At 35.6% G+C, this 27400-nt stretch overlaps 1 protein-coding gene across 2 annotated transcripts in view; it reads right to left on the reverse strand.

Moving 5' to 3' along the window:
- Positions 1-27400, reverse strand: part of SOCS2-12 (protein) — a 45899-nt gene that overhangs the window by 7745 nt on the left and 10754 nt on the right. Inside the window, exon 1 of one of the 2 annotated variants that reach the window (XM_073076064.1) lies at positions 1041-1691. The exons of the other annotated variant lie outside the window; for it this stretch is intronic. Coding sequence (XP_072932165.1) covers positions 1041-1116 — 76 coding nt within the window. The 5' untranslated portion in view covers positions 1117-1691. Of the gene's footprint in view, positions 1-1040; positions 1692-27400 lie in introns of those variants that run through there. 2 annotated transcript variants of the gene reach the window in all.

The following is a 27400-nucleotide window of genomic DNA, read 5'->3' on the forward strand; positions in this document are numbered from 1 at the left end:
TTTAGAATTGTGATAAAGTGTGGGAGTAGTGTGATATCTTCACATGCAAATTTTCTAATATATTTGCAAATTATTTTAGAAAATTATTAATTTATATTTAGCTACTACAATAAAACCAGTAACTTATATTTCATATTAACTATTCTTTATGCAACTTTTTTTAGAAAGTACAAAATGTTTATTGATAGTATTTATTCATGAGTCTTGTATTTGTTATTAAATTAATTCTCTATAGTTAATAATCTACTTTCTGTGAATAAAACCATATGTCAAGCTATATTTGGTGGAAATCAACAATATTAATTGTCAGCCGTTTCTTGGCATAAAATACATTGAAATATCTTTATGGTTATAGGCTAATAAAATGCCAATATCCTAAAACCTAAAACTTTAAATATAACCTATAGGAAAAACATGTTTAAAAATATTTATATTCTGAAAATCATATCACAGATAACTCAACTAACCAAATTACTTTTACTTTTTATAAAAATCTCTGGAGGATTACAGATAATAAAAACATCTCATATTCATATTATCACATGACCTTTACATGATTTACACATATCAATATTTATAAACCAATTCCAATGAATAAAATGCTATTTGCCTCACAAATTTTACTCAAGCTATACTGCTGAATAAGGAAATAGAAGATAAAATGGAAATTGGAACAGATTAAATATTGATATTTGAATGTAAGCTTGATTTCCCATTCTGCTACATGTGACAAAATATTTTTTCCTGAAATTGATTGAAAATAAAAATAATATAATATTGTATAACAATACATTAAAAACTTGCTGGTGGCACAAAGGAGGTACTAGTTATAAAAACAATTATCAAAACATTTTAGATTCAATAACCTCTCTCATGAATCAATTTTGTTAGTCTGGAACTAATTTATGGTCTGGAGTAACAACTTAATAAATAACCATTACTCATTTGTTATTTTTATGGATTACAGCTTCTATTCCTATTCTATAGTACGTTTTAATAGGCTAGTTGCAATAATAAAAGTTAATAGTTCTAAAACTCACTTTGAGGGGATAACCTCGCTGCCAAAGTCATGTTCAACGGACAAATAGTTGCCTCTCGCCTTTCGATCAAGCACATTTGTGTGTTCGGTGGACTGCGGAGTGCTCCACCTGCCTCGTCACTAGAGGCCACGTTTATAAAACAAAACGTACACCGCAAAACTTAGACAATCCACAACAAAAACACTGCACCACTTATTATTAAATAACTCCAGTTTGTAACAATCTCAGTCCGTTTAAAACCAGTTGTTCCTCACAATTAAATTAACACAATTAACTTCCAACGCAAATTAAAATAACAAAATTAACGCAACGTTTAAAACTCAAAAAACAAAATGTCAAAATCAGGTGCTCACTGACTCAAGCCGCTTTCAAAACTAGTGTTGTAACTTTGCTAACTCCGCCCACAGACAAAAATACTATCACTATGACAGATATGAATGATCTATAACTTGGATGAAGGTTCGCGTAGTGATGTATTTACTGAATCACTATCGAAGTCCGAATACGACCGTCCGCTTCAACGTTGTGCGTGCTACTTATTAACTACACCGCACTCCAAACAACACTACGCGGCCTGCGCACAAAACCGACTGAATTTAAGAGGGGATCTGCGCGGGAGGCAACGCGGGCCTCGTTCAATACGAGTGAAGTGATACGAAACTCGGAACGTTCACAACTTCCGAGAATTCATTCACTACCAACAATAATTATCTTGAGTTATCTAGTCATTTGCTATCTTCATTGTATTGGATTGTTGAGACATGCGATTCTGCGTAACTCCCGTCCCTCTTCAATAGTAAATTTGTTATAGAGAATACCATGAATACAATGAATGACATGTTTTTTTTTTACTTTTTGTTATCTCTATCTTACTTTCCTGTAAAATAACGAGAATTGAGGCGCTAATATGCTTTTAATGAAATGTTTCCTTTAAATTATACCATCAGTAATGAGAAGAGGAATGAAGTGTTTTAAAAGTATTTGTTGTAATAAATAGTAATTGTCTTCTATATAGTGCATCAAGTTATTTTTAGAGTTCATTTGTTCGCTATCTAGTAAGAATAACCTTTATGTTAATCAAGTGGTTTCCAAGGATAGATTAGAAAAAGAGCTCTAAAAGAGTTACCTTCACAGTGCGTGACCCGGTTACTGAAGCGACTACACTAATAACACTATGCGTGCAGCTGTAGTCACGCTCACGCACGCTGTTTCGTTGAACTTTTTTGTTTTTTATTCTTGATAGGCAACGGTGTTTTATGCTATAGCTTTATATTTTATTATCCTGCATTAGAATATAATTTGAAATTACGTGGAATTACAAAGGTATGTGGCTAATAGCGATGATAAATAGTTGAAATTACGTGGAATTACAAAGGTATGTGGCTAATAGCGATGATAAATAGCGTTTATGTCTATTATTAACTTCTAATCGCGAAGCATATTTACATCACGCTAGAGTTTATTAGAAAACTGATGTATTATGTAATGGAACAGAATTCCGCAAGTGGTTCTCAGAATGAAAGTCGCATTAGAATGTAATGTTGAATAAAATGGACATAGAATTACGACATTCCTAACATTTTGCATAGAAAGTTTCATAAAATGATGTTATTTTTATGATCAAATATTACTTTACGTTCGTAGTTATTTACAAAGCATATTAATATATACAGACCCGCATACATTTAATTACATAAGCTTATTTTAATATGTTTAACATACCACGCAAAAGAAGTAAAAAATAACATGATTGTGTTTCGGGAATTGTTCAGATTAGCGATTACACTGCTATAATGGCTTATTATCTTCAAGGAAACGATTAGTACGATATCGAATCAAATAATTCTATAGAAGTAGGCAGGTAATTATGTTATTTTGCGTATCTGATAGGCTTGTATTAGACGCTATGGAGTTACGCAGGTGCTCATTTCTCATTCGTCGTATCGTGCGTTCGTAACTCTATAGAGAGCGAGTTCCCCGTAGTGCGATTATATTTGGCGTTCTCGGAAATCCCTACCTGCGAAGCTTTCACATCACAGCCATCTGCCGCTCGCGTCAACCGTCAACACACTTGATACGCAGCTGCTCTCCGTTCATGGGATTCATTCCTATTATTACTATAAATAAACCCTCGATCCACACTTTATTACCTTTATTCGTGGCATTGTGTCGCCATCTGCTGCATTCGTTTCGCCATTCGATTCTGGGTATCACTCGTAGGTATAATTTTAAACGACAGGCCTACGCGTACAGGAAGATTAATGACTGACTCATTTATTGCATTACGTCTGATCCACGGCCTGCGATCTCAAGGCCGAGAGGAATTCCGCTATCCGTGTGGCGCGCTTTCACGTTTTGTCAATAAAGTCGTCTTCAAAATTCGAATACGCAGTAGAACGCGTAGGGAACGCAAATTTAGGCTGTCGACACTCGTTCGTGGAACTCGACACACTTCAATTTCATTTTCACAGCGAATACCGTTGTTCTCGGTACTTCTTTATTTAACGGAGGGTGTCTCGGAGAACAAACACATTCGCGGAATTCATTCCGATAATGTTTTCTAAGTCCGCCGACTCGGAACTGGAAAGTGTCCTAAATAATACACAATGGTCTACACGACGGTCGTTTCCTGTTCGTGACAATCATTAGAATTTGTCACAGATCATTCTTTGCAGTCACGAAAAAAGGTACAAAGATATCGTCGTAACAATACGGAAAAGGAAGTCGAATAGAAGTAAATGGAATCGATGTCATCGTAATAACAATATAATACGATCGTTTATTATAAAAACTTATAATAAATTATGAATTCGAAATAAATTATATCTGTTTAATCTATCTATAAGTTGGTGTCTATATTTTTGTCAGGTACTTGTGCTGGGTAAGTATAGTAACACAAAAGGCAATTAAAATTGCAAATAACGCATTTAGTATTCTTGTACCTATTATGGTGTGTCAGATATAAATTAAATTATAGTAGGCAGGTACAATTTAATCTACGATAACATATTATGTGTAAAAAAGTACATGATATATATGTACCTTATACGAATTATGAACCTATTTGGTGGTAGGTAAAGATAATAGAATTTAGGAATAGTTACTACGTCTACGACTTTTTAACGAATAAAATACAATAGTATCGATATTAACGATAAGATATAAATTTGTTGGGAAGAATGTAATGAGGCATATTTTAAAAAATCTATTTTGTTATTTTCTTAATAGCCATTGTTAAACAATAGACAATGAGAAGACGACACTTTTTTTAAATCCTTGAAGTAATTAAGAAAAGTAATTAATTGTACAAACACTCGAATTTATAACGTTAGGGTTTCTTTTTAAACAATATACCACGTTCATTACACAAGCAATCGATAAAACAATGGTTAGGTATGCAGAAGCGTGCTTGGTTGGTTGTATGGGTTTCGCGCCATAACGAGCACTTCTGGGAATATTGTGGTAAACAACACACCAGCCACAGACAAATAAACAGGCACTGATCCTTCGTGAACTTGTATGTATTGTATATGCTATGGTTTATTTATGTTGCCTGTAAGAGGATCAAATGTTCGTCCAGAGATCTGAACGAGAATTCATTATTTTATTAAATAGTAATTTTATACGTCGCAGCTTAGTAATAAAGTGTAAATAAACTCTCACTCTCACTGAAACTGTAGGCTTGGACCATGGATGTTAGTCCTCCCGCAAAGTACTGCTTTCTACGGACATTTGGTACCGATGACTTAACATGCCCTATAAACAACGGTAGGGCGCATAAAATGTAGCCAGTGATCATCCATGGAACTCCTGATGTGGCTTAACCATCAGTGCCGATCTACACAAACCTTGGCTATACGCGCTTCTGCGCTTTATTAGGTATATACATTTTTATGGAACTACTTAAATTTACATCTAGCAAATTCCTCTTAAGTTTCAGCAAAACATATTAGGTACGATTAATAAGAATCTTGAGTTCTATGAAACTGTCAAAAATGGCGATTCATATTTGATGGGTTCATAGAATATTATTTGAATTGATATTTCTTATAACATAAGATACCTAACACCATTTGATATATTAGATACCTATATTACATTTATCAGTAAGTTGATTCATTAGTCACTTCTGATTATTATCAAGTTAATAAGCGTTTTAGCGTGATGACTAAATGCGATAATTCCGAGAATATGTTATAACGGGCGAAAGGTCGTAGTTCAGTAAGTAGAAGTAAGAAGTGGTGGTAATTCATTATACGTTTAAAGCACGTAGCAACATTTAATATTTAAGCTACATTCTCTTGGATAAAATCTTACAAAGAAACCGCTTCGCAGTTGTTAGTCTAATATTTATTATTGGGGAAGTAAATAAAAGTTTCACCCCCCTTTCCGCGGGAATTTTGGAATTAAATACTCTGTTGTATAAATGCATCGTTTCTTAAAAAAGTCAGCACATAAATTACTCTTTGAGTTCTGCGGATACAAATTCACTTAGATGCGGCGTTGGATCGAGCTTTGTATTTAATAAGAAATCAATTTAATTTAACTAAATATTGCACATTGAAAAATACAGTTATACGGAAAATTATTATATACAATAAGTTAGGTCGAATCGGTAATCTCCTCTTTTCTGGAAATCGGTTACGACACCAAAAATAAAATCAATATCCAGACGAATATTTCGTGGCTTTAGTAAAATACACTTAACTACAGCTTATTAAAATTTATTTTAAAACATGTATATTTACAATAACGAAATTACATTATATCTACATGATATCTACATACAAGATATCGTTTAATATTATTTTGTTCCAATCTTTCGTGACTTAAAAGACAAAATTTACGTCAACAATAAAAACAAAACCTCACAATTTATTGTTACTTTATTAGCGTTTTTTGTGCAAGAACCTCTTATTTTATTACTTTTGTGCAAGAATTCCGCGTTTATTGGCAAACCGATTCGAATCGAATTAAACTCGAATCTTTTCTTCAAACTAGTCTCGCTTGCCGAGATTGCATCACGTGGTGAGGCTGCCTTTGCTTTATTATTGCTATGCTGTAAATAAAACTGAATGCATCAATGTAATACTTCGTTCTTATAGATACTGCCATGGTTTTACGGACTTGGATTCAATCCGGTCATTATTATTATTATCATAATTTTTAAATATAAATTATCTATGATATAAACCATAGACAAGGCATACGTAACATAGGTATGTGTATGTATCAATTTATATCATTGACATATTCAATATCTGTGCATTTGAAAAAAAAATAGACGGCATTCCACTAAACAGTCCCACCGACTCTTGTCTTAAATATTATTCACTTTATACAAAAAAAAATCTGCAACCAAAAATAATGAATATTACTAGTATAAATAGCACTTTTTATATTTTGGAATTACAAGCAAACTTACTGCGTAGTTTTAAATAATACCACAGACTTAAAATATTTATTACAACTGCTTGGCCCAGGTATGGTATTACAATATGGCGTAACACGGCACTTTATCTTACACATAAAAGGAACTACGCCCACATTGTTTCGAGCTCGGCCCAGTCCTACTTTGTATTGTTACTAAGACATTTTCTTGAAATTCTCTGTTGAGTGACGATATCTTTCCAAGAATAGCATTGTCGCTATGTACCCGAGAGCGTAGCGAGAAGGTGGCCATGTTGCACCTCTGACTCTTTTACACGGAAAATGATGAATAACTTTACCGATGCTAATGACACACTGATCGTTGCCCCTTGAATCCATTACCATCCAATTTACACAACAATACAATGGTTATTCAGTGAACTGCTTATAAGCTTGGCTACCAGTTAATGAAATCAACATAATTCTAAACTTGGTATACCCTCTATAGTTTTGCAACATGCGATGTTATTCATTTTTATGTAATGGAAGTAGCAAGCGGGAATGACCTCTCATGCTATGTAATCGTTACAAACCATGCACGTAATAACCATAACTTGTAACCCATTTTGAAGATTTAAAATCGAATCCTATGTTAAGTGAGTATGTTCAGTGTTTAGAACTGGTCGAAATACTGATTATAAAAAGTAAATTCAAAATTTGAAATGTTGACATATCTGTCATAACATACATTAATATGTAATCATAGTCGGTATTCGGATTCCTGAGGACCTATTCGGGAGTATGTGTGCAACAAGGAGGACCGGTCGGCGAAGGGAGCTGCGCACCACTCAGCGGTATTTATACATTCTTTCACCTACATTATTGTTACTAGTGCACAAGGATCAAAATTTCATTTCGGATCAAACCAGCGACCTAAAACTCATACATTTTGGTCTGGGATGAATAATACTCATCATATAATAGGCACATCTATGAGAATAGGGTAATATATCCTGTTAGGCTTTATGTAATAACTAGCATATTCTGTCAACCACAACGTTTGAAACCGCAACTACTGTTGCTATGCGGCTGAATTAACGCTAATGTGTTCCAGTTTGATGGACGTAATCAGCAGGACGCATTTGCATTGCATTTGAGGCGTTCCAATATTCCTCTGGGACATAAATACTTGGCCACCCCATTAATGATAGAAAGATTATGGTTTTAAAGAAACATAGACAATCGTTTTTTTTATTATCTGCCCCAGTAGAATCCAGTTTTAACTAAATAAGTAAAATATTAATTGATATACCGTAAACATTTAATCGTTATTCAAGATGAAACATTTAATTCCGATAAGAAGGTTGGGAATTTGCAAATGCATAATTTTGTCATTGTCATTATAGTATGACAAAAGCGTACGAGTTCCTACTTTGAATTTCAGTTTTAAAACAAAACACTGTTGTTCCGATGAACGTGACATATCATAACAAATACGGATGACGAACAGCCGAGGCATTTGCCGAATTTTTGTTATAAAAACATTTATACTATTTTTAATATTTAACAGATTGTATATTAATGGAGATTTACATTTTAATGGAGTTTGGATAGCAAAATATAAGCTTGAAATTGAATTGGCATGAAGTTCGTACTATATTGTTCTTGTGAGTTGAAGTCGGGCGAAACTAATTTAAACTTACTCTACTGCTCAAGAGTTGATAATAATTCGTTTTATTCTTGATTCTCGCGTATTTAACTAGCATACATTTAGACAATCAGAGTTTAAATCCGGTAAATGTGCGTATTACAAATCATTCGTTAAAAGAAGAGAGAGTCCATCGTGTTATATCATTGATCGGTGGTATGGCTTAATTAGATTATACGACTTTCGTTGTATGACAAAAGATGGTACTTCAATTATGTCTATATTTGGTACTTTCATTCGACAAATGAATGACGAATAGCCATTGCGTAATGTCAGCGAACTTATTACGTAGACATGACAACTACGACTCGAGAGTATGTCGAGAGTCGAGACTAGATAAATATAATGAAGAATCACGCACGGAAACGTAAAATCGCGACCGTGTGATTCAATTCTATTAATCATTACGCTTACGTTTGTTTGCGATTGGCTTGTGATTTCTGACGTCACTGGCAGACGTTTTGGCGCGGTTACAGACTAAATATGTTACTAATTGCACTGACAGATTATAATTATATTTATGGAAGGCGAATGAGACAGTACGTAAACAGTAAATATAGGTATGGAAAATCGAATAAAAAATGAGAAAAATCTACAAATAATTCAACATAAATATTTAAATTTATTGTATGATCTAGTCATAAATCTAAATGACATCTTGTTTATATGCCGTGGAACAAACAGCATGTCACTTTCGATTTAATATTTCAGTTTTATTACTTTTTATTATAGTTTTTTCCCATTTGAAGTCACGGTGTCAACCTAATATTAATTATGTTGACAAAATATTCATTAAATTAATTTATCGCACGTTAGTTTAGTATTAACGAGGTCGTTTAGAAGATAAATGTGGTGGGCATTACAAAGTTGCTTTCTCTACAGATTATAAATATAGTGTTGCAACACTGTAACGTACGCGGCTTAATGCCCGAGCCTTGTAGAGAAAGTGACTCTCTCTAAACGTTACTGTCATTAACTCTACGGGACCCGTTGAACTATACTTTTCTCTACAAAGAAATGACGGAGAAACTCCACTTTTGTACGCACTTTATTGCATATTAATTCAGTTGCTTGTTCCAAGGGTTTATGGGCCTATAAAATCTTTTACAAGCAAATTCCGGAATTGCGCATCTAGTTTTATTTGGACACTAGATCAATAGTAGAGTATGTAGAGAGTATGAGTATTTGTTCAATTACATCAAAATTATTAAAGTGTATTTTATTTATTTTAACGAGGCAAAAACTCCTCTTTTTTAATTGTGACATAAATATAATCTATAAACCATAATTTTAACTGGCTGGAAATTACTAAATTAATGTGAATGCTTGTGGCCAATGAGATTTTTAAATTTCTATATTAACAAAAGTTTATAGATATATAATTTATCGTTATTTCTAATTGTTATAAAGACGGTTAATTGGCTAACCGGTTGAGTAATGAGTATGAATGTTTTAACAGTTGTTCATACCAGCATTTATACTACAAACACAAATTTTCTTATATACGCACATAAAACTGGCACAAATTCATTAAAAACCTATTCTTTATTTAAAAAATAAAAACAAGCTTTTCGTTGCGTCTTGCTATACGTGGAACGGCGCGTCATAGTGTAAAATTATATCGTGGGTTCCGTAGAATAACTAGTTCTCAGTTTATACTTAAATCTGACTCATGCAGGGCTAAGGTTGGCGGCGTTCTTTGTTTTATTTATAGTGAAATGGCCTTGCGTTGCAAAATACGACGAAATACTTTCATATTTTATTCCTGACATTGGACGAAAATAACTTTGTTTTTAATACTATATTTACGTTTATTAATGGTCAGTGACGCGTGTTACTTGTTTTAATAATGGTATCCAAAATGGCGGCTTTTGTTTTTCGGCGAAGAGTCATTTATTTTGGTTTAAAATATTAAAATTAATGTAACGAAATGTATTGTAATATTGGTTGAGAAATGAAAAGTAAATTTTTAGGTATTGAGAAAAGTAGAGTGTACAGAAATAGTATGTTCAGCTTTTTCAAACCTATGATGAATAGAATAATTAATTTGAGACGATGTCATGGCACCGCGGGCACTATACTGCTTAGATAGCAGAAGTTTCCAGGTTCGTTCCCAGACGTGAATCATCTGCACGGATGTCATTTTTGATTGTGTTATAAAAGTAGTAAACGAGCATGAAGTCTACTTTATAGTAAGTGATGCCAAATAGGATTAGAGTCCTCCCTGAGATCGGCCACAGGTGCCTTGCTAATCTTGAGGACTAAAGTTAGAACCAAACCACAGCAGCGCTTAACACTGTATATAAGGCAAAAATAGGTTCTTCAGGTGTTGTGTACTTGTCCTTATGTATGTCCATGGCAACAATAATAACGAACAAAGCGCATGTAAGTAGTACTAGACTAAGCACTACACTAGAAAATGTTTTAAGTAGGTACTTAGGTACTTTCGATTCTTGATATTTAGATAATGTTACACTATCTTACTAATGTTTTACTTAGATAATATTCTACTATCATTTAATATGAATGGCTTGAAAGGCGGCGGCTAACAATACCTAAAATAGCACAGTTCTCGGATTTACTCGGGGACGTATCATGCAAACGGAATTTCCGTAAAAGTGATAAAACGATTTTATACTTGCAAAGTAAGGCAAGAAAATGCTGTTTTAAATTATTCTAGAATTTTATGGCGACAGTTACAGTGATAAGTTAAAATAAAGAAAATATAACATTTAAAGGAGTTTAATATATTAATGAAAAATGTTAAACAATATTAGAGTTCTCGAAGTATAAAAATGGGACTCCATCTGATGTACCAAGAAACAAGAATAAACAAATTCTTAATATTTTCACAAAACATGTACTCGTATTACCATAGCCATTATAATGGCAAAAACTAAAAAAAATGGTGAATGCCCATATAAAGAACTGTATTTTTAGCTATTTTGGATTATCTATAGAGCCGTAGTAGGTAGAGATTATTTTTAATATGTTATGTGACAATTAAAAGTAGGTACTGTTTCAAAATATATAGTATTAAAAATTCGTGCCAGAATTAGAACCCTTATATAGTCCATGACATAGTAGATAATTATGTCCTCAACCGAGATAAGTGTAAATAAAATCTTGTAACAGGATCTAGTCATCGAACAATTAACATACATGAGCTCCTCAGTTCTACGTACACGATAATAAATTCAGATGTTCCGTGAATAATCACATCATGTCGAATTTAAAACGAATCGAATTTAACAACTTGCAAAAAATTACATACGTCGTTTTATAGTTCAGTTTAAGCGGCGTTCCGGGAAGGACGGACATAAAACGTTTGTTAGACTCCCGATAAATTCGTAATTAGTTTGCGGAATCGAGATGAACCAGAGGTGCTCAAACTTTAGCCAGCTTTAAAGTAAAGTATTTCCTGTCGGCGCCGTAATTTTTAATAGATTTCATAAACGTAATGGGAGTACGAAACAATCGGTGTAGAAGGTAAATTTGATATTAGGTATAAAATATTAGAAAGACAAATGAGCAATTGACCCCTAAACGGCCAAAAATCCACGTCATCCTCTCCATTTTTAACCGACTTGAAAAAGGAGGTGGTTGTCAATTCGGCCGGTAGCTTTTTTTATGTATGTACACGAATTACTCCGCCGTTAGTGAACCGATTTTAATAATTATTTTTTCTTTAGGGTATTTACTAGGGGTCGCAATACCGGACCATCTAAGCAAAACCGGTATTTTCGGTACTGACCCCAGACAAATCCCGGTATTCCGGTTTTTTCGATATTTTCGAGATTAAGATAAAGTTACTAATTTTTATTAAGCATTTTACTATGTAATGCTAATTTAGTGGAATTCCGAAGGAAAATAGGTCCTATTACTTAATACCAAGTTAATTAGAGAAGTTTATGATTTATTAACGACGTTATGAGTTCCGAATTCATCAATAAATGAATTATATAAAAATATATGTGGAAAGCTGGAAAAAAATATCTCTGTAGTCGTGCACTCTTGACAGAGTGATCGTGGCATGATGATGACAACTGGTCAGTCATCCACAGCTGCCTTGAACAGACGCTATTGCGATCCTTCGCCACCGCCTTCTATGCTGGCCTTGCGGCAACACTCGACGAGGGAACACTGTGTGCTAGATTTTATAAGGTCTGTTCAGCGAGTAGGCGATCTGCCGCGTGACCTCTTTCCATCTACCTTTCACGGAACTACAACCGTACTACTGAGTTCTCGTCCCTAAATATGCGGCCGAAATATTTTAGTATTCTAATCCAGATAATCGTAGATCCAGAGAATAATATTTCTAGGGCATCAATTTTACGGCGATCTTGCATCCGAATCGTCTACGTCTCTGCAGCGTAGAGAAGGATAGGAAAAACTAGACTTTTCATAAGTCTTATATGTAACCTAACGATAAGGCAGACGGGCTACCTGATGGAAAGCAGTCACCGTCACCTATGGACATTTGCAACACCAGAGGAGTCGCCAATGCATCGCCGGCTTTGAAGGAGAGCTCTTTTTACACCCCTCTTGAAGAGCCCCATGTCATAGTCCTGAGGGAATACCTCAGGAGAAAGTTCATTCCACATTTTGCACGTACGCGGCAAAAATGAACGATCAAACCGAACCGTGGAGGACCGCCACGGGTCCAGTTGATGTGGATGGAACTTCATCCTTCGGCGAGAGGTGCGATGAAGGAAAGGCAGCTTAGGCACCAGATCAAACAGTTCCTCAGAACACTCACCATTGTAAAGTCGGTAGAACTCGCAGAGGGAACCTATGTCCCTCCGCAGGCTTAAGGGTTCTAACCGATCAGAGATCGATGGGTCATCGACGATTCGCACCGCGCGTTTCTGTACGGAGTCAAGTGGGTTAAGCTGGTATTGTGGTGCCCCTGCCCAGAGATGCGAGCAGTACTCCATGTGGGGCCTCACTTGCGCTTCAGTAAGCAGAAAGAGTTGGCCCCCAGTGAAGTACTCCTTGGCTCTGTTCAGAAGGCCCAGTTTCTTTGAAACCCAACTTGGCTTTAACTTCCAAATGACTCCGATACTGCACGTCACACGAGATGTCAACTCCCAGAATCCCTACACTTTTACCAATGGTGAGCGGGGTACTTTGGAACTTAGGCGCTATGACGAATGGGGCTTTTTTAGCGGTAAACGCGCAGACTTGTATCTTCATGGGGTTGAACTCAACAAGGGTAAGACGACCCCATTCCAAGACCTGCTCCAGAGAGTTCTCGATTTCAGACACAAGTCGGATTCTGCTTTCTTCCACGAATGTCCGAGAGGTGTCCGCACGGCCTGTGTACATACCATCTCCCGTGCTATGATCTGCATAGCAATGAATGCCACCGGTTAATAGCAGCAAATCATTGATATGCAGAATAAAAAGCGTGGGAGATAATACAGACCCTTGGGGCACGCCAGCGTTGATGAGCTCCGTGTCTGAGCAGCACCCGTCAACTACGACCTTAATATGCCGCTCAGACAGAAAGCTGGCTGTCTATGTGCACAACCTCTCGGGAAAACCTTAAGATGGTAACTTCGCGAGAAGGACCCTATGCCAGAGCCGGTCAAAGGCCTTAGCGATGTCCAGGCTTACGGCCAATGGCTTCCCGTTGCTCTCAACAGCTTGTTCCCAAAGGTGAATGAGGTACACAAGAAGATCACCAGCTGATCGGCCCTTGCCACAACCATATTGGTCTGTCTTGGTGTTTTTTGATATGTTGCGGTTCCTCCAAATCTTATCAAGCCTATCGACAGCAGATCTTGTTAAAGCGAAGATCGTGTTGGCGGGTTGTTCTTGACGCCTATTGTCATAATTGTCATTGTTATAAAATATTTTGAAAATATATCATCTTCCTCTAAATGTTTCTTTTATTGTGATACACTCAAGAAATATAGCATAAAACTATAGTTGCTGCACTTCCTTGTCGACCCTTTTGTATGAAGTGTAATGAAAATAGTGGGGGCCCAGTGTCGTGGTCACTGTCTATTTTCCCAGACGCGATTACATATGGTATGCAACATGTCAACCTCGAGTTCATCCATTGATCGAAACACTTCAATAGGAATATCATCTATATTAATTGCTTTGTCGCGTTTTAATAAGTTAAATAGCAGCGCGTACTTCATCTTTGAATATACATAGATGGTTCTTTTTGTATATAATTTTTTGGCATATGTTGTGTATAAGGTCGACTATTAGAGAAAAGAGATATGAAGTATTTTGCCATACATTGACGATTTCCTTAATTTCGGTAACACACCATCAGAATCCTCAATAGCCCATGTTCTGGATTTAAATTGATGGGTTATACATCGGATTTTTTAAGAGATCTTTTATTTCAAATCGAACCTTTTCTTTAGCTCTCCGACGAAGCAATATACAATACGCCAAGTCTCACCTGACATCCAATGCTGATGTTTGTTGATTTTCATAGGTTGTGTCGATTGTAACGCTTGTTTAATATGGACTTTTGCATTGTGCCAGAGTCCATTGGAGTCAATTTATATGACTATAACTTTATTTTGTTTTATTTTACTAAAAACCGAAGATACCGAATATCCCGGTTTTTGTGAAATTAAAACCGGTATTAATAAGACCTAAATTTGGCCCGGTATCCCGGTATTTTCGAAATCTCGAATACCGGATTGCGACCCCTAGTATTTACTGCTCCACAGTAGTCCTTCAGTACCCACAAGCGGTCATTGTCGCCTTTGAGAAACACTGAGATAAACTGTGTATGATAGTAATGTTATGGTCGATTTTCCTTGAACCTAGTGAGTTGAAACTTTTATTACGTTGAACTCGCAGTTCATTTACTCGTTTTGCAATTAAGGCTTTCATTACTTTTTTTTTTATTATAAAAATAATACTATTGTTAGCCAATGTTTCATAGTTGGGCACAGGATTATTCGAAATTTAATGGAGTTTAGGCCTTACTTCAACAATGTTGGTCTGATATTTGTTTTTTACAATATACAAGAGGCAAGATAGCGCAGTCCACCGGACAAGTGGCAAATATCGCCTACATACGTCAATAATCAACCCCAAATAAGATATAACACCTACTTGAGTTCGGCCACAAATGCACTGCTACCTCTTAGGACTAAGTTGGAATGTCTCGTAAAAATTTCAACCTTACCGCACTATTCAAATCAAAACAAAGTAGCGCTTAATACTGCTATTATTAGGCAGGAACAGGTGTGGCGGTGGTACCCCCGGAGTCGAACTACAGAAGGTTCTACCAACTGCCGACGTTGCATATTATTATAGACTGAATATTAAATAATCCGCCATGAACTTAAATAATAAATTTGAGATTGCTACTCGCTATTTATCGAGGGTCATTGTCATTATTTATTATTCATACGGCAGCGGCGAAGGACGGTCGTGTTTCAGCTCATTACTTAATGACCTGTAGAGGGCCTCATATTCAATTCAATTTAACTCACATGCCCTATAATGAGCGGACGATTAAAAAGCTTCCAACTGTAAATTATTTGTCAAATTATTTTAAGTCATTCACAAGTTATGAGAGAACAGATTTACGTATAACCCTCCTTGCTTTGCTCTAGTCGGATAAAAATGAAGAACCATATTTCCTTAACATGACAAATACGTAGTTATTTATAGTACACAACCACTTATCATCTTGTATGAAACGTGCAAATTTAATTACTCAGATATCGCTAATTTGGTATCACAAAAACAAAACATTGTAAGTTATTTCTGTAGTTGGTAAATATAGATATTACTAGCTAACCCGGCAAACGTTGTGTTGCCATATAAATAAAAAAATGTTAAGGGTGAACAACCCTTATCACTTAGGGGTATGAATAATTGATAGTAGCCGATACTCAGACCTACTGAATATGCATATAAAATTTGGTGGAAATCGGTAAAGCCGTTTCGGAGGAGTACGGTAACTAACATTGTGACACGAGAATTTTATATATAAGATTATGTTACGATAACTTGTAGTTATAGAACTTGTCTCGCATAAGTTTAACTAAGTTAGATGGAACGCCATGCGCGTATGCTTATTCAAAAGTTGCAGTTTCTGTGAACGTTATATCGTAGTCTGTCATAGCGTAGTGAACTCTACTGCCGAGGGTTCAGGGTTCAAATCACCGGCACGTCTTGGATAAATTAATTATGGCAAGCTTTAGCGGTGAAGGTAAACATCGTGAGGAAACCTATATACATGAGAGGTCTTTACAGGTACATGAAGTCTACCAATGTATACCCGCTCAGCATGGTGGAATAAGGCCTAATGCTTCTCATCATTCTGAGTCCTCATGCCCAGCAGAAGGACAGTTATGTCAATGAATCTATACTATTATAAAGAGGAAAACTTTGTTTGTTTCTTTGATTGTAATGAATAGGCTCAAAAACTACTGGACCGATTTAAAAAAAATCTTCCACCATTCGAAAGCTACATTATACACAAGTAACATATGGTATATTTTATATGAAATATATTTGATAAATAGATTTTGAGGCGGTACAAAGTTTGCTGGGTCAGCTAGTATCGTATAAATATAAAAGGGGAACACAACCAGCAGAGTTCAACCGGGAAGGTACCACCGTCACACTTATTTCTAGCGTGAAACAGTTTTATTTTGTGGTGGAAGGATGTGGATACTAGCTGTCCGTACAGTGACTATCATAGTCCTCAGGAGTGACAATGTATCAGTCATGCAGTCATCAGATCAGCTTCCCGTAGACCCTGTTTTATATGGATTTAGTCACAGATATTCATGGGCAGTGATGTCTATCAGGTAGAATGTAATCTCGTTTGTAATTCAATCTTGAAAAAAAAGTTTATTTAAAATTTTAAATGAAATTATAGACATGTGAATTTCGTGGATATAGCGTGGATCATCGTGCAAATGAAATTATCTGCAAATTGACGCTCGAGTTTTTTGAGAGGTTTATTTTTATATTTGTGTAAATAATTTTAATATTTTAATTATCTGCTTTGGGTTAATATAATTATTTTGATGAACACAGAAACATTTAAATTTTCAACCATACGGGAACAGATCTCTAGATTGCTGTTTTTATAAAATTTAAACAATTTATTTGTTTAAATGTAATGCACCTCAAAAAATATATAAGCATATTAAAAACGAAAAAGGAACAATTAAAACATAAACTATCTTTAGTTTTGAGAAAAAATAGAAACAGTTTGAATTTTAGAAGGTTTTTTTTCACTTCATTAATTTTTCGTATATTCGACAAAAGTGATGCTAATTCATTTGCGAGTTCAGGTAATGTTTTAATGTTGTCTGGGGTTGTTTACAAATATCTATGGCTGGCAGTGGCCAGTTACAACCAGGTAAACTGCAAATTCTTTTATTACTTCACTATTATAACAAAAAAGTTTGAATCCTTGTGTCCAAACAGTCTTTTGTTCAGATTTTACGACATAAATGGCAACCTGAAGCGAGGCTCTAGTTGCGAATTACCGCGCTAGCAGGCATTATAACTGCTAATTGAGCGCCTAACTGACCGTTATTCACATTAGTTTAGATTTCAACAGCTAACGGTCACAATTACTGTTATTCTCGAAGTTTCGGATTGCGGTTCGGTTGTGGCAAAGTAGCAATTTGTAAGCAATAGTAATTAAGACGATGGTAAGTAATAAAGACTATGGTACTTACCCTAGATAGATTTAGCGTCCTATCTGATGGTGACAGATGCTACCTTTGATGGCCAAACGTTTGTTATACTCGTATGTCTCTCCCTTACAACACCCTTCAAACAAAATACAGGAGCGTTTAACACTGCTGTTATTAGACAGAAAAACGTCTCCGGTGTTGAAACACAAAAGGGTTTAATATATTTAAGAAATATTTTAAAGATTGTTTAGATATACAAAGATTCAAAATATTAAAAAAATCATCATCAATAACTACACAATAAATAAATTTTACTTCTATTATTTACAGACTTATCATACTCGTAATTATTATTTTCCTACCAAATGATTCGAAGACGGCGCTAGGAGAGAAGCTTAATTAAGTCTCAACATTTTCCAAGCTTTAATTAAGATCCGAGCCTCGCTAACATTCTATTTAACGAGGGAAACTTCGTGAAGTTCCACGTCTACAATACACGGAATACAATAGTCTTAAATACACGGAAGCTGAGGTAAGTAAGATATTCCTCTGAAATAAGGATTTAAAATAAAGATCATTACTTTAACTTTTGTTTTTAGAGTGCTGTACCCAAAAGGTAAAACGAAACCCTTCCTTCAGTCTTCGCTGTTTGTCATAGGACTCTATTTCTTGAACTTTTACAGATAGTACTTGAAATTTTAACAGAGTATGTAAACGTTATCATTGTCATTTTTTTTTATAATTGTATATTTTTTATGATAACTATTTTTTATTTTATTTTCTTTAATTTGCATGCTACCATATTATTAGCAGAATAAGAGGACCTAAATTTTGTACCACCTGATTATGTACCTATTCTATGCAAATAAATTATTCTTTTCTATTATTTCTGTTTCAAAGTAAGAGATTATTATATAGGTAACGCCCTTTTGTATAATATTGAGAATAAGTAGAATAGGTGAAGCGGGTAGTGCCGCCGGAGTCGAATCACAAACGGTTCTCTCCTTAAAATAAAAATCGCTGGTGGTACACTCTTAAAGCGTGGAGATAATGGTGCAACCTGTAGATTTTTTGCTCCAACAATTTCACGAACGCCGGAAGAGCAAAAGCAAGAAAAATGGACGTCCATAGCGGAGGTGCCGCTTCCAACCATTATAGGCGCCTTTCGCCGGCAATTATTTTAAGAACTCATTTCGCTCTTCCGCTTTCAAATGACGACTCATTTTTCTCTTATATTACTGCTTTGGTCTCGGACATTTATTTTTTTGTGCAGCAACACTTTCAGGCACTTAAAAGGTGTTTAGTTTGCTTTTCTTGAATAAGATGATTTTTGTTCAGAGTCTAAACAACTCTAGTTTTCATAAAAAGGGATTTTTTATTAATATAATGTTAACGTTATTTATAGACGGGTAATTTGTTTTTTTTTTGCATCAATAGTTTTTCAGACTTCTTTAGTATGTGGTGTGGTATTTTTATTCTTTTCGATTAAATTGATTTAAAGCTAGAGATTAAAAGCTAGAGATTAAACGTTTTTGAAGTTAAACACGGTTTAAATAAAGACACATTGTGATATAAAACGCAAAGGGAACCTTTACATACAGCCTATTTTAGCTGTCTAGTCTGGGATTACGAGAAATAACAAAGACTGATTTAAACTTTACTTTGACGGATTTTAAACTTAGGTGGTAATCGCACAAAGGTTTCTTTGTTAAAGTCGCACAAGTCTGCGTACAATGAAAATAGATTAAGGTATATTTTTAAAATAAGTAATTCATACGAGTACATAAGATCCTTATAATTAAATGGTTGAAAATATGAATGATTTAAAGATGTTCGTGTTTCCTTTCCACTCCTGAATTACCTAAACTTGTCGACACCATCGCCATACCTAGGTATCTTAATATCAACCTCAAAATGCCAGTGTTAAAGTTGATGTGTTTTATATGTCTATCTTTAGATCACATATTGAAAGGTGGACACAAATGAAAATTAACTAGCCACGAAACCATTTCGCTATCAGTTAGCAAGTCCTTCCAAACTGGAACTAAAATAGCTGCGGTATTGAATTGAGTCATGATAAACAGTAATATTACAGTAATGCGCAAAATCTACTAACTAATGTACAATTGCCGTTATACGAGTATTAGGCAGCGATTATGTAATATTCTGCCATTATTCGCATTTCGATACAGCGAGAATTCTAGGAATATCGCATGCAAAGCCAGTGGGAATTTTAGATTATGCTAGCTGTGTGCGAGGTTTAGAAAGGCTTGTTCAGTACCCTTACCATGAGTTTTTACGTTTGACAAATATGACTGTTTTGGTATTTGTTTATGTACTTGTCCATACAATTTCCAATCAGCGCCCCTAGCGGATTGTATCAGAACTATAGAGTCAGTAACGTTAAAAAATGTCTAAATTGACAAAATGGCGCTTTATGTTTTGTCTCTTTTTGCGAACATGTGAGGGAGACAAAAACGTCGTCACTTGAGCACTTACTTATTGTTACGTTTACTCAGTCTACTGAAGCAAACGGAACAGAATAATGGATTGAGTGAACGTAACGTAAAATTGTGGGACTTTGAAAACTCATGGTAAGGGTACATACAGTGTTCGTACATAGTAGAGATGTTCGTACGGTGGGTTCGCCACAAAATGCTCGAGGCATATTTGCGGTCACAAATATTACGTAAGCACCAAAGGGAGTGGGTCTTTCCTTTACTTATTTTTTAGACATGGGAGCTGGGTCGACAAATATTTCTATTTCTGAATTTATTTGAAAAGTTAGTAGGTTCAATCCCATGTGTACGCAAGCGTAGATGAAAAAGCTGACAAGGAAAGGGGGTGGGGGTGAGGTTAAAATTACTAACATTCTATTTACGTTATACTTAAGAATGGACTCAGAAAGGAGACCGGAGCAATTGGCCAGCGCGGACCTTTAACCATGAACCACAATTATGAGGGACTGGAGCCGCAGGACAGTAACGGGTTAACAATCGAAATCAATTGTTTAAACTGTTTAGAGGCATTGTAATCCAGGCCCACCAGTGGGCTAATGAATAATAACTTCAAACATTTGTACAAACCGCGAAAGATCCGTATATTTGGCCGCACGAATTGTGGTCGCTCGGATTCTCGGAAGCGCGCCCGGTTATAAATACCGCACCGAAACTATTTTCGTAGCAGATGATATTGAAAACGCGTGGGCTTCCATCGCCGGTACCGTAGCTATTTAGCGTCGAATCACCGTTAGCGTGTCTAGAATATTCCCGAAATAGTTTTCCGCTAACACGCTAACGTTTTTAACGTTTCGCGTAGATAGTACTAATGGATACACAAATCGCTGCCCCACCAGCGATTAATGGAAATTTTGCACGTATTGCAGGCTATCTGCAATCTGTGGTTCGACTCCGGCGGCACCACCGTCACACCTATTTCTGCCTCATAACAGCAGTGTTAAGCGCTGTGTTTTGCTTTGAAGGTGCGGTAAGGGAGACATTCTTTTTCGAGGCGTTCCAGCTTAGTCCTCACGCGTAGCGGCGCATCTGTGGTCGATCTCAGGTAGGAATATCTAATCCTATCTGGGGTTGATTACAGATGTCCATAGGCGGCAGTAGCCACTTACCATCAAGTGGACCACATGCTAGTCTGCTACTCCTATATTATAAAAAAGTAAACCTGATATAAAGGTACTGTTGATGGATAACATTGGCGTAAAGTAAAGTGTTTTTATTTGCAACCTTAATGTTACTCCAAAGCGGATTGTGAAGGAAATTAATTGTAAGCAACCTAACCTAACCTAAGCCGGGGCGCAATGCTTGCTTTATTTACTACTTAAGGCGGTTATATATGTGTGCGTATATATGTGCGTTGTAACACCTGAAGACATTGAAGTGAATTACGCTTACCAGTCCTATGAAATCAGAACAAGAAGCTCAAACATTACTTCCACAATTTTGAAATATGAGAGGCTATGAATAAACCATAGTCATATTACATATTACAGCCTACAAAAGTAATGCGGCAAAGTTTATTAACTGCAGTATCGTTTTGTATAAAGTGACTTTTCATCTTCCGTGACCTTTATCATAGATGTAGGTATGTGGGTGGCACCTAGAGATGGGCAAAGAACCCGGTTTAAACCCTGTGCAGGGTTTAAACCCAATAAATACCCGTTTATTTCCTCCCACTGGGTATTTATCTGGGTGTTTATAAAATGAGTTAATAAAATCTACACAAAGCTTTTAAAATAGTTCAAATGTACTTGTAGGTTTTTACTGTATTTCTAATGTTTTTACATTTTTAAATATAACATTTTTAGGGGTTCATCTATTTTTATTACATTTTTACAACAAATATTGCACAACTAAAACAAATAAATATACCTCTCGTATACTATTGCACAGGTGGTGTGGGAATATGGGCATATAATGTAAAATGTAATTCTTACGTAATATCTTAATAATTATAGCTTTAAGAAAAAAAATATAAACATTATTTTATAGAAAATTTTAAGTGCTACAACTTTGGTCCAAGGTACTTTTCGATAAAATTTACCGTTTTCGAGAAAAATCCAGAAAGCCGAAAATTTTGACGTTTGACCCCGAATAAGTGCCGACACACACATCAATGAGGACTTTTAGAACTCTACTTGTGATGGTAAACCCAAGGTCTCTACGGAAATTTAGCTTTATGTTATTTGATTACTATTTTTATGTCTAAATTGACCGGACTATAAAAACTCCTCTATCAAAATGTTTCAATGTCATTTTCTGTAAATTAATTAGAAAAAAGTTAAAAAAAGTCTTCCCAAAGTTTAATCTATTACTGTTATTATCTTTGTTATTTTTGGTTTAACGACAAAAAGTTATAGAACTAAAATTATAGATAAATCAATTTGAAACCATAATTGTTCTTACTAAATTTCTGTGCGACGAATAGTTTGCCTGGTAGAGCGTAAAAACGCTTAGTGCCCCTTTTTTCAAGATGGCGGCCGAGGGACAACAGTTGGGACTCCACAAATTAGGATTTAACTGTACACTAAGCCCTTTACACTAATCATTCACATCTATAAAATAAAATCGGGTCTTCGAAAATTGCAACCCAAATGTAACACATCCAAATGGACTATAACATGACTATAACAGCGTAGTTAAATGAAATATGTGCTTTTAGAGCGCATATTTAGTGAATTGTTTACAATATTATTTTAAAAATGATATTACACGAAGAAAATAAAAATATGAATGACAATAGTTTACACCCGCTGTTTGGGTGTTTATTTGGGTTTAAACCCTATTTCACCCAAAATACCCGGTTTAAACCCGTATCCACCCATTGGGTTTAAACCCTCTGCCCATCTCTAGTGGCACCTGTGGAGCACTCGAGGAATCTAGATCGCCCGAAATACGGAACGTGTCTTTAGCGTATGTGGGCGCGCCGGTAGGTAGATCTACAATGGTATTTCGATTCAACTAATTTAACCAATATTTATAAAAATATAGTTAAAATAATTAAATGAATAAGCGTTAATGCCACCATAGTAACAATAACACCCAAGCAAAACACCAAACAGTTCAGAGCACCACCGTGCCGTGCCCACTATTGGACAACTTCTGATCTGTTGACAGTTGCGCGCCCCTTTTTTATACCATGATACGGGTAGCCAATTGTTAATACGGAGCGGTAGTTCGAAATTAATATCATGTGATTTTAAAAACGGAATATTTATATATGTATATGAAATGAAGCATTCTCCCACACGTATACGACACGATTCGTCGTAATGCTCGTATTGACCTCGATACAGACGATAAAAGATCGTGACTGTACAGTGTACGTCGTGTAAGCACGGAGATTTTACCGAATGTGCATACCGACTTAAGATCGTAATCGATATTTGTAAAACATTTCCTCTACAGAGAAGTAGTTATGACGTCAAGATTACTCAAGAATGACGTCATATTTAGGTCAATGACGCTTTCTACACTCATATTCCCTTTCTACACTAGGGTCCTTGTGTTGTGGGTGATCGGGATACAAAAACACGTACCTTGAATCAGAAAATTGAAATGCATTAAATGTCTTGCCAGAGATCGAACCCTCAACGTATTCGATATATATTGTAACTGCTTTCTTGCAGTAGTCGTGATGAACGCCTTTATTGCTTCTTAATGTTAATTTACTGATCATAACTTATAAATGTCAATTCTATACATCGCTACACAACTCAATAATGCAAATAGTAATAATAATAGAATACAAGATAAAAATATTCTATAATTGGATATTAGTAATCAGTCATTTATAATATTTGATAAATTACATTGATAACATTGATATTGTATAAAATCATAATAATCCTTTAAGATTTTGTCTGGTAATTTGTGATAGACAACACTAGAAAATATTTAGGGGAAAAAAATATGTTTATTAATATTTCAGTTTCTTTTCCGTCCGTTCGCAAATTTCAGCTGTTCCAACCACAGACCTGTACCCTTAGTATGAGTTTTTACGTTATTACAAAAATTACTGTTTTAGTATTTGTTTATGTATTTGCCCATACATTTCCAATCAGCGCTCCTAGCGGACTGTATCAGAACTGATAGGAAATGTATGGGTAATACGTAAACAAATATAAAACAGTATTTTTTTGTTAAAAACGTAAAAACTCATACTAAACGTACTGTTGGGTACATAACAAATACAGGTCTGTAGTTCCAACTGAATGCATTAGCCTATATAAAGATTTATTTTGTTAAAATAGTGTATAGTTTACATACTTTTTAAGTTAATTTAAAGGTAGTAAAACGAGAAAGATTAAATACCTAGAGCCATAAAGCGGACATCGTCAAAATTTTCATACATTTTTTTTTATCCCGCTTCACAGTGACACCATCTCGGATTGTTTAAGGTCCAACAAGTGTTTGTTTACATATCAGAACAACTTATGACCAATTGGTAAATCGGGGCTACTTCCTCCCCTTATCCAGTCTCCACAGTTGAATGGGTAGAACGTGGTTCGACTCTAGGAGTACAACTAACCACCTATTTCTGCTTTAAAAAGCAGTGTTTAGCGTTGTCTGATTTAAAGGGTGTGATAAGAAAGAAACGTACAAAGCTACTTAGTCCTTACAATCAATTTATTATTATCACGCTTTTATTAGCTTGGGTTGTATGTATGTATGTATATATGTATGTATGTAACGGAATGTTTGAACTCTAGTTTTACCCACTTTGAACGGTGCGATTAATTTAAAATTTTTAACAATTATCAAGAACCGATGACAATACACGATTTTAATAATTTTATCCCAGTCTCCTCATTAGGATCGTCAGGAATCAGAATTAACGATTTTCCTTGTAACGAGTTTTTAGTTTTTATAATAACTATAATTATTTTTGTCCCACTGTTGGGTACGGGTCTCCTCTCTGAATTATTTCTAAATCCTAATTAAATGGATCAACATAAGGCTTGAGACTGATACACTTTTCAGAACTTTATAATAAATCTCCGGTACGATATGTACAGCGAGTTCCAAAGTATTTGAAGCCCAGATCTCCAGCATGACCCATTCGAAGCCACGTTAACTGCTTGCTAAAGTTGCTGTATACGGATTTTAGTGAGCAAGAAGTTTGGCGATACGTTTCGACTGTATTAGCGTCAACCTTCGCGCCTTCCGAGAACTCGCGACCGGTCGTTTGGTTGACGTTGCGTTTCTCGGAACGACGATCCGTTCGATTTTTAAATAAACGTTCCGTTCCGTTACCAGTTACCACTATGGTTGGATTTATGGACGATCCATTTTATGATTTAGGAGTAGTCACCTGATGGTGGGTGTCTGTCGATCATGGACATCTTTAATCAAACCCAAATAGACTACATGAGGTTGGCGACACCCGTTATTACAAAACGAAATTCAAAAAAATTAATCAAAGTACAGAATTCTCTTTGAGCCATAAAATTTACCATCAATTCAAAAAGTGTTCTTTGTGGAGAATAAGCGGCGAAAGGAACTCATTACACATCCTTTACAAAATTTCATAATAATATACAATTTTATCCTTACGTTGTATGTACGGTATAATAAGTTAAGCTAAATATTAAGTGACAATGTCTACATCTTAAAAGGCAGAAATACGTGTGTCAGTGGTGCCGTGAAGGCAACCAATAAAATAACCAAAACAAAGGCAATTTTCACTCCTTTCCGAGGAAACAGTTTCTCGTACGAAATACGTTAATAATTTAGTTACGCGTTCCGTTCCGTACGTAACGATGTGATGGCGTACCGCTCGCATGTGGCGTGTTATCAGCCGATACATGTATTATTCATGTGTCGTCTATACCTACTCGGTGACGTCACTACGCTCAGACCGATTGACCGGCCCTTACCGGTGATCTAATTTGTATCGTAGCGTTTGTTATTAAAATAAGTGACTTTTAGTGTCGCTTTTATGTCGTTCATATTGAAGTAGCAAGGGAAGGGTTTTGTATGGAAGATGGCGTTTCCGAGGTGTTTCAAGTCCTCAGGATAGCAACTCACCTGTGGCCGATATTCTAAACTTTTTGGGGTTGATTACAGACGGCATGGTCGCTTTATACTCTAATATAATAAAAAAAACCCTTCACATATATATCTAAGGTAGAGTTTCCAACCACATCGGAAAGGAGGTTTTAAGGATATGTTTTGCTTTTTGGCTTATCCTGAATATTTTCCCAGTAGTCTAAGGACTACTATACTATATTCTAAGGAATATCCTAGTATTTCCTTCAGACTTTGGTTCCCAAAAAAGATATTGAAAACAGAACTAAAAACAGGATAATTCAGTACAGAATGAAGGAGAACTGATCGAACCCACGACCCTCCTCGGCCGGCACATGGTCAAGCGAGTTTTTTCCTAACTTCCTTATTGTCACTTTCAAGAACCCATAATCATTTAAATACTTAAGAATACAATTACGACAGTTTATAAAGGCCAACGCTGTTATATTTTTATTTTATGAAACGACAGGTTTTGCTCGTGGTTTCGCCTGCTTGAAACGAAATTCTTTATTTTTTAAAGACCTACAGGAATATCTGTTACAATAGTGTTTCCCATCATACATTTTATCCTGTCCTTCTTTTAGAAAGATTTGAGTGTCTCTCTACAAAATCTTCAACCGTCCCGTGAATATCAGACTAAAATATGATTAATATTATCAGGTATAAGTCTGAATCATCCAACAAGAGAACAGAAGATAAAAAACTTTTATCTAAATACAATTTTTAATACAATACAATACGTTATATACAATAAATCACAGACTTAAATTTTTACGTGTAGACCAACCACGTATTCCTAAAACCACGTCAGAGCTTTTGATTCGTAAAAAATAGGAGGAAAGTTACAAATCGGCAAATTAAGGATCGCTCGGCCGTTGGTTAAGCGACCCAGCGCCCGCACAATAGGGTTTAAAATAGCCCACCGAACCAGAGCAGATCAAAGCAGTATTTCAATCGGTTCGTTAGACGAAACTGGCGGTTCGCAGTAGTTGGCCATTGAAATTTAAACTAGCGCTATTCTGCGAAGCGAGGCCTTTTTGTTTGTGCCCTATCCCCACAGTGAAGTCCAGCTGCGCACGAATCTAATCCGGA

Source organism: Epargyreus clarus, unplaced genomic scaffold (assembly GCF_041222505.1).
Source record: "Epargyreus clarus isolate Ecla_fem2 unplaced genomic scaffold, WU_Ecla_fem_2.2 ptg000008l, whole genome shotgun sequence".
NCBI classification, from domain to species: domain Eukaryota; kingdom Metazoa; phylum Arthropoda; class Insecta; order Lepidoptera; family Hesperiidae; genus Epargyreus; species Epargyreus clarus.